The sequence below is a fragment of the Polyodon spathula genome, chromosome 24, assembly GCF_017654505.1.
Source record: "Polyodon spathula isolate WHYD16114869_AA chromosome 24, ASM1765450v1, whole genome shotgun sequence".
Taxonomy (NCBI): domain Eukaryota; kingdom Metazoa; phylum Chordata; class Actinopteri; order Acipenseriformes; family Polyodontidae; genus Polyodon; species Polyodon spathula.
Genome location: NC_054557.1, coordinates 20,240,674 through 20,250,160, shown reverse-complemented (window position 1 = coordinate 20,250,160; position 9,487 = coordinate 20,240,674). Strand labels below are relative to the sequence as shown.

The 9,487-nt window shown below is 36.4% G+C and overlaps 1 protein-coding gene across 1 annotated transcript; it reads left to right on the top strand.

Annotated features, from left to right (window-relative positions):
• Positions 1 to 2,883: 2,883 nt before the first annotated feature.
• On the top strand, positions 2,884 to 7,719 carry LOC121298692 (chemokine-like receptor 1). The gene is made up of 2 exons (XM_041225879.1): positions 2,884 to 3,021; positions 5,568 to 7,719. Exons 1-2 carry the CDS (start codon positions 2,995 to 2,997, stop codon positions 6,624 to 6,626), a joined length of 1,086 nt encoding a protein of 361 aa, XP_041081813.1. The 5' UTR covers positions 2,884 to 2,994; the 3' UTR covers positions 6,627 to 7,719.
• Positions 7,720 to 9,487: the final 1,768 nt, after the last annotated feature.

Here is a 9,487-nt window from a genome sequence, read left to right as displayed (position 1 = left end):
ACTTTGCAAGTCCTTAACTATAAACTGATTGGCTAAGACATTTGCCAGTACCAAAACACACGCTAATATATACACACACACACACACACACACACACACACACACACACACACACACACTTTTCGAGTATAATATCATACCTTTTCAAGGTCTGCACACAGGTCTCTTCCCCAGGCTTAGCCTTAACACAGACCAAAGCAAACTTTTCAGACCTGCTTTATATATACCTGCCTATTTAATTACAGGCAGGTGTTTCGAATTAAATTAAGTAAGACAATTACAATTCATTATGTGGTTGTGCAAAAACAGCCACAAAACAACACTACCCAGTATACAGTGCCTATATATATATATATATATATATATATATATATATATATATATATATATATATATATATATATATATAGTACCAGAGATGTGGGATGGTCACGAATGGTAAATATGTGGGTCCTAGCATATTATGCTATACAGGACCAGGGCACTGGAAAGTGCCAGATTGAGCAGGGAAAGACTACATCTCCCAAGAGACAATGCAGGAGGTGTAGTTAATAGGGCCTACAAAAATGGCAGCCACCAAAGAAACTACAAGGGCCAGGAGTACATAGGGTTTAAGTGAAATGTAAACCAGCACATCTGCAGGTGTTTAAGAGGTGTTAGTTTTGTAAGTGGCTGGGCTGGTTGACAATAAAAGGAAATTGTCTCCTTTGCTCAGGGTCAAGCTGGGGGAGGCTTATGGTGGTTGCAGTTAGACTTTTTGGAGAAAGGAGAAGTTAAGGAAAAGACAAAAAGAAATACAGAGGAACAGATTTAAAACTGATAAGTAGCTTAGCTACCAAGTGTATAAGACAGATACAAGAGAGAGCGAGAGTGAAGTCAGATCTCCTAACGGAGATAGATATTGTTTAGGTTTTGTTTTGTTTGGTACAAATACAGACACCGTGCTGTTTTATTTCATTTCTGTGGTCGTGTGATTCTATCTTACATCAAAGAAGACAGTGGAAACAGTCCTGCAAGTGGCAGACTTGCCTCGTTGTGTCACTAAATATATATAAACATTTACCCTAACAGAAAACATTTATTTAGATTTATTTTTTAAAGTTTCAAAAACTCCTGAGCTTTAAATAGCAGCAGACAAACAGGATACTGGTGGCAGATAATAGTATGCAAGTGTAGCAGAGGAAACAAATCTAGCTTCTTCTCTACCTCAGCAGCTGTACAAAAACACCAAAATAAACACTATTTACATGTCTCATAACCCCCTCCTTAGAATTAATCCACCTCTGCATTTGCACCTTTCAGGTTTAAAACACATACACAGTAATAGCGTCACCCTTTCCTTTAAACCCCAGCCAGTAAAAAGAAATACTGCATCTAACTAGACGAGGTTAATCCATGTTTGTTTGTTTTTTTCCTTGGTTAGCTTCTAAATGAAATGGGTTTAGTGGTCTCATCTTCACCTGGCTATCGCCACCAGCTTTTTTTTTTTTTTTTTTTTTTTTTAAAAACAATAATTTTGCACTTCGTGCAGCTACAAAAGGAGTGCCCCCTCCCCTCTCCATAAAAGTTCCAATATTATTATTATTATTATTATTATTATTATTATTATTATTATTATTATTTATTATTATTATTATTTATTTATTTATTTATTTATTTCTTAGCAGACACCTTCCAATATCACAGAACAGAAAATCACATGACAGTTAAGAACAGTTATAAAGTACAATAAAATCAGTAGAAAATGAGATCAAATTTAAAAAAGACAAAATAAAGAATACAGTAACTAATTACATTTAAGAGTGAGTTCAACTAAGAGCATCCAACTTATAGTAAAAATATTTGCTTATACAAGTCCATCAAGAGCACATAGTAAGTATGATAAGTGGATAAGAACAACTTCAAATAACAGCAGCTACCAAGAGTGTGAATATGGATATCCAAGTACAATCAAGCGCAAGATACAGTGAATAGTTATAATTAAGAGCAGTATAAGAATATGGCAAGGTATGCAGCAGTTCAATATGAGTACAAGCTTATGGAAGTACTGGTACAAAAGGGTGCCAAATTGTCAAGTATAGTCGAGAGTGGTAAGGTTTACAGATGAGTCCTAGGTCAGCGAGGGAGGAAAGGAGAATAGAGTGGTTGACTGTGTCAAAGACAGCAGAGAGGTCGAGAAGAATTAGGACAGAGGACAGGGAGGCAGCGCAGGCAGAGAGCAGAAAGTTGGTGACTAAGAGATGACAGGTTTCAGTGGAGTGTGCCAGGTGAAAACCAGATTGGAGGTGGTCGAGCAGAGAATGTGTTGACAGGAAAGCAGAGACCTGGTTCGTTAGGGACATTTATTTAAAGATAAGAGAGAGAAACATGATATGACATCATGTTTCCCCCTTATTCCCAGTGGAGCACTTTGTGTAAGCAATCTTCACCTTAATCTTCATCCATTTGGTCACTTGTTCAGATTTGTGCTGTGAGAAGTTAACCCAGGGTTGTTTAGAAAATGACACGTTATGTGGTTATTGGACACAAAATCAGTTCTGAATTTCAAAAGTCACTGAGTTAAATTAAAAAAAAACAACATATGTGAAATGGCCCTAAATATGTCAAAAAAACAACAAAAAAAACAGTGAACGTTTTTTTAGCATTTAAAATGTTACAGTTTGCATTATAATGTTGATAACATGCCATTATCTCATAAAAAAAAATCAATGTTAATTACGTTTTACTCCAGTAATACAGGGAGCCAATGTGATTGTGTGTGGGTTTATAAGCCCTGCCTTTAAAACTATCAAGTAGCCGTTGATCCTAGCAACTAGTAAAGGAATAAATCCTGAAGCAGTCCCTTTGTGTACTTTAAAAGCTAGGTGAGCTTATGTACACAACACGTCTCCTTTATCAAATCATGTGTGCACAGCAAACATTGTAACTGGCTTTGGAAGAACAAAAAAAAGTTTGCACGAAAACGTTTCTCTTCACTCAAGGCGGTTGGATTCAATGAAAGGTTTGACGTCAGGACAAAAGGTGCAGTAAATTTGTTTGTCTTTGTCGGTAAATTAAGAGCTTGTGAAAAGTTGGTGGCAATGGCCTGGTTGAGATGTATTTCTTGGTTTTTTGTACTCTTTTTTTTATATATTATTGTTTTATGTTTATTAGAGGATGCATTGGTACGTCAAGCACCCAGGTTAAAAAATACATGGACATCTAGGAAATGCTGAGCTTTCATTTAGTTTGTGGGTAGCTATGTAAACCTCTACTGTTAGATAGATAGATAGATAGATAGATAGATAGATAGATAGATAGATAGATAGATAGATAGATAGATAGATAGATAGATGCATCCCACCCAGTCAGTTCTGAGTTTAATCAAGCATTGAGTGATTTTGTTGAAGAACGGAGAAGTGTGGAAAAGACTTGAACAGTTTAAAAAAACATCTACTGAATGCATGTGAGTTATTATGGTCAAGATGATTATTGATTAACTGTAATATTTTGGACTAACTTGGTGAATGTGTGTGTGTGTGTGTGTGTATTTTTTTTGGGAATCGAATGTACACAAAAGGTATATATATATATATATATATATATATATATATATATATATATATATATATATATATATATATATATATATATATTATGTTATTGATTGTTAATTAAGTGTCAAGATAAATTTAAGAATTCAATTGTGACTATTTTGTTAGTTTCAATTACTTTAACTGCAATACGATCAAATACAGTTGCTGTTTATTTCAAATTTGCATTTTGTCAAACATTGATACACTTGTACTACTAATTCTATTTCATGAGGTGTGGGAACATTAGTTAAAGGCAGATGACAGTATCTCATGTTTTGTATCTGGTTGCAAGACATACAACACTGACTGTAAGCATGGTCACACAGGGCAGTCAGGCATAAAGATATATTAGACTTCCTGTTTTATTGTCTAACTTTATTTTTAAAAATCTGTGATTCTTCAGATGACTTTTTTCTCATTATTTAGTGTTGTGCTACCCTGCCTAGTTACTTTTTTATCCAAAGTGTCTTACAGTGACCACAGGGTGAACTATGTATCACAACTGCTGCTGCAGAATCGCTTGCAATACATCTCATCCAAGGGACAGAGAACATGGAGGTTAAGTGACTTGATCAGGTTCACATGCATAGTCAGTGGCTGAGCTGGATTGAACCAGGAACCTCCTGCTAGCAAACCCCTTTCTTTAACCACTGAACCACCAAGACTAATTAAAAAATGCTGATACACCAATCAAAACAGGTGTGGATTGATGAGACAGACAATTTGAATCTAAAGGGCAGTACCATTTATTTCAGAAGCTTGTCAATCATTCCTCATAAAGCACTTACCAGGAGCCCATGGTATATAAAGTATGAACAACGGTGCCTGCCTTGGTTAGCGAACTGACACAAACAGAAACACTGTGCTAAATATTGTCCTGCCATGTCTGATTGTCTTAACACATGGAGGTACATTGTGTTCTAAAAACTGAAGGCCATTAAGTACTCAGGTCACTTGTCCTAATTTATTGGTGTTATTAAAATGTGACACCGTCATGCTACTTTAGCTGTAGCATGACTGTTTTATAGGCTTGGGAAATTAAAAAAACTTTGAGATCCGGCCATTGTGAACACAGAGTGGGGTATCGTTTTCAGATATAGAGTAGAAACGTTGTCGAGGTCATATTAATCTTTGGTCTGAAACTGCTTCTGGGTGGGCAAGCTGAGCTTTCAATGCAAGTGAGATTACGATTTAATACTATAAGAGACTATACTATTCTGTAACACTTTACCTTGTGTCTCTTATCACTGTGAATTTACACAGTAGTTACTTAGTAAATACACGGGTACTTCACTTATGCATAGTTACAATGTTATTATGCATAGTTACAATATACCTCATTTGTACATTTTTTTTGCATGATATAACCCTAATCCTAATCCTTTTCTGATACGATTGTGTACTTACATATATTGTGTAAATACACAGCAATTAGAGACACAATGCAAAATGTTACCCCTTTCTCCAGTGTGACCTTCTCAGACTGTTTGCTTACAGATTAGCGTGTAGTCATGATCATTTAATTTCCTCATTTCACTCCTTTGGTTTGTATGTGTGAACAAGGTCTGAGTGACAGTGGCAGCAGCAACACAGCATGCTATTATAATTTTCATAAAACATAAAATCAAACTAAATACTGTAACTTAAGAACACACTTTAATTTTGTTTTTTTTTCTGTCATCAAAAGCTGTCACCACTATGGCTAATATGAAAAAAAAACAACAAAAAAAAAACAAACTTGGGTTTAAATCTAGCTACAGTAGAAACCATGCTACAAAATAAATAAATAAAAATGCTGGTGGAAACATATCCTTACTCCAGGGATATGTTGGGAAAGCTGATTTGGGATGTAGAGGAACATGATCTAACTCACTCTGAAATGGGACCAGTAACAAGATTCTTGCATCGTAACTTCAATAATTTATTTCGGGTCATCGTGCACATTGCTGCATACCAGCCCCTCTGGATAATATTAGTACTTTTTTGTTTCAGGAAAGAATGGAAGAGATTGACGTCACTCCTTCTCCCTCAAGCTTCTCATCCTACCTCAAAAGGGGATCGAACGGATCTTCTCAAGCAGAGGAAGTGATGCACATCGTAGCCGCTGCTGTCTACACCCTCATCTTCCTGCTGGGCACCACCGGAAATGGCCTGGTCATCTGGATCACTGGTTTCAAGATGTCCCGAACAGTCAACACCATCTGGTTTCTCAACCTGGCCATCGCCGATTTCATTTTTGCTGCCCTGCGGCCTTTTGCAGTGGTCAGGGAAGCGATGAGGTCGCATTGGCCCTTTGGCTCAACTCTCTGCAAGGTCAACGGCTTTGTTAAGTACCTTAACATGTACGCCAGCGTCTTCATCTTGACAACTATCAGCATTGACCGCTACGTTTTGGTGGTTCACCCTGTTTGGTCGAGAAACAACCGGTCCACTAGAAAGGCTTCCATCATCACGGTAGTTGTGTGGATCATTGCCACCTTCTTCAGTGTGCCTTATATATTTCTGAGAGATGCAGTGATGGATTCAAGAGATCACAACAAGACAAGATGCGACTTCAGCTTTCTCGAGGGCTCTGATGATAAAAGGAGAATCAATCTGGCTTTGTATGTTACTCGCTTCACCTTTGGATTTCTAGTACCCTTTTTGGTCATAACCACCTGCTATGTGATTATTTGCTTGAAGATCAAAGACAGAAACTGGTCCAATTCAAACCGGCCCTTCATAATCATAGTGGCTACCATCGTCACCTTCTTTGTGTGCTGGATGCCCTACCACGTCTTCAACTTTTTGAAGACTACCAACCTCCCGAAGCAGTTTCTCAAAGTTGGCTACAGGATATCCACCAGCATAGCCTACCTTAACAGCTGCCTCAACCCTCTTATGTACCTTTTTGTGGGCTACAGTTTCAGAAAAAGGGCAGGTGTATCTCTTCTTTCAGCCCTCAAGAGTGTTTTTGCTGATGACCCAAACCAGGCAAAAGTGAACTTAAGTTCTGAAAGCGTACGTCTGACGCTGCGTAAAATGACCGATACATTCACTAGTAAAGAATAACTGTTGACTGTGCTCTGCTGTTGCCAAGCAAGTTGCCCATCATTTGAAAGGTCCAGTCCTTCACCCATGACAAATCTTCATTGCTGGCACTGCCTCACGTAGCAGACCATTGTCATTTTAATTAAAACAACAGCCTAAACATCCAAGTCCTGTACTGTCAACTTTCTAAATACATGTTGCTGTTAAACCAGCGTTTATTTTACTAAGTATTTATTCACAATAGATTGGGACATGAGAAAAGGTAAGGAATCCAGCATTTGCTAAGGATAGTTGTGGCATTTCATGAAATGTTGTAAACCTAGAGATTGGTAGTTTATTTGACCTCTGCTGCACTTACATAAATTGTTTGTGTTCATTCTGTTTCATGTTTTTTTTTTTTTTTTAATGTTTTTTTTAAAAGGTTAACTGGCATAAAGTCAGTGTAAAGAAGTAGTCGAGCTGGTAGTCTGAATAAAACAGTCATTTTGAAGTTGTCACATGGCCTTGGTATAGGTCAAACACTCTGCAGCCAGGTCTCTCCTGATAACTACTTTATCAGTCAAATGAATGAAAATGAAAAGTCATGACTCAAACTGAGAACTCTTCAGCTAAACTAGCTGTAATCTAATAAAGCCACAAGGAAATGACGATTAGCTGTATGGATTTCTGGTTGAGTCTACCAAGTTTGATTTCATTGCATAGTTGATTAATGAGCAGAGTACTGTACATCGGTATATTAATATCAGATGTTGACAACTTCAGATGACATGCACTTGCATATTACATTTTCAAGTTGTATTTGTGTTTGTCTCCCAATGTACTGCATACAATATTGTACAGTAATTGCACGACTGGCATACTCTGTGAAAAAGAAATACCTCATTGCTTTGCTACCCCATGTGACCACTGAAATGTGTTGTTAAATAAAATTTTACCAAAAAAAAAAAAAAAAATTCATTTTGGGGTTCCATTTAAATTTAGCTGCAGGACAAAAATAAATGTGTGTGCTGATACTTGTAAACATAATTGCCTTTAATAACTTTATAGGTTTTAAATAAATCTATTCATGTGCTGAATACAAAATGAGAAAAGCTGTCCTTCCCTCACCTTTACAATTGAGTACCAATCAATGGCAATTAATTTCAACCCTCATCTGGAGCACTGACATTTTTACTGCTGTACCGAAACTTCAAACTATTACATAAATAAATAAAAAGAAAACAGGTTTGTTCAAAATTCTGGGTGTGATAAAAACATGCTGCTAATCATTGCATATCTCTTTGAGTTTCATCATTTGTTTAACAAGTTAGTGTCCCAAATAGTTGAAATCCTTGCACAGGAAAACAACAGAATGAAGTTAAAAACGCTGTTTAAATATGAAACGGTCATTCAGCACTTCTTTTTCTCAACTTGAATTTGATGGGACAAGAAGCCAATCTTTGCACCAAGAGTTTTTCTTTCTCTGTATCAACAGGACACTATACACCCGCAGAGGTAAGGTTTGTTTTTAAAAGGTCACTTCTGTTTTGTTTTTTTTGTTTTTTACAGTAAATAATTTCTGTATTATCAGTTACATGTAGCAGGAACTATTTACTGGCCTTGTAAATCTCGACTCAACTAACAACAAGAAGTACAGTTTGTGAAAAGAACAAAACATTCCGGTAGAAAGAAATGCATCATAAAGATAGCACGCATGGATTTGATTGCATATCAGTTATAGCCTATGCTATTTAAGGAGTGATTTTTAGAAGTTAAAAGCTAATATTTTAAATACATGACAAACAACCTGTTATAATAAAAACATTATACAGCCACTATATATTGTAGTTATTATTAGCCTATATTGTAGCTCAAAAATGGCATAGGCTTTCAAGCAGGCCTTGTAGTTCTGTTGTACTGGAGTTGAAGGCCGGAGTACCATTGCTAGGAATGAAACGGCAGAGAACCGTAGCAGGGGAAGGATGGAGGTAGCAACAAACAAACTTTGAACACTCAGACTAGGTATTAATAGGGGCAAAATTTTGGACTATACAGAACAAAAACAAGGATGTCTTACCTGTTTCGAGAAAATTCATATTTGGAGGTAGGAAAGAAATTCACTTTTCTGATGCAAATGTTTTGTTGTTTATCTATAATATGAAACAATCACTTCTGTGCAATTGTTTGTGTTCACTCCTTGTTGTTATGCACATCACTACTTGCCTGGTCGAGCTAGTAAAGCTTGAAACAAGACCTTAATCCTTACCCACCCCTTTCATTTTGTACCGTTGCTTGTGTTTCAGTGCTTTCAGATACAACACTATACACAAAAGATTTCTGCAGTTTACAGAACTATTCGTTATTGGTTAATAGGCCTGCATTGTAAAGATCTGTCAACTCCCAATATAGATTTCCTTTCAAACTTCTGAGCAAGACAGTCACTAGCACGTTCAATATGGCTTTTCCAAACCCACAGATTTTCTGTCAGGTAACTTGTGCCGTACATTTTGGCAGAGACCAAATAAATAACTCCTGTTATTTTAAATACATTTTCTCCTTTAAAAAAATCAGACTCAATTAAAGACTAAAATAGTGGTTTAGGAGTGTTAGTATATACTAGAAATAAATACCCATGGTTCTTTTACAATTTAACATACAATAACATAGTAATTATAGCTTACTATGGGACTTATACAGTACTATTCAATCATTTAAAGAAGAATGTGTATACTTTTCAAGGGATCTCTGATTTAGGACTGAACTGAGAAAGTTATATACTGTAACGTCTTTAAAATTGTTTTCAAATGCGGTGATCTGGGGTTATTGTTTAAGTCAAACCAGAAACTAATCATAATTTAATCTTCTCTCAGCCGTGCACTAGAAGGGGGTATTAAAACATCTTT

Coding starts and splice junctions, on each gene's coding strand:
- LOC121298692 (XM_041225879.1), top strand. CDS start 2,995: ATGAAAGGTTTGACGTCAGGACAAAAG. Junction 3,022..5,567: donor GTTTGACGTCAGGACAAAAG/GTGCAGTAAATT, acceptor TTTTTGTTTCAG/GAAAGAATGGAAGAGATTGA.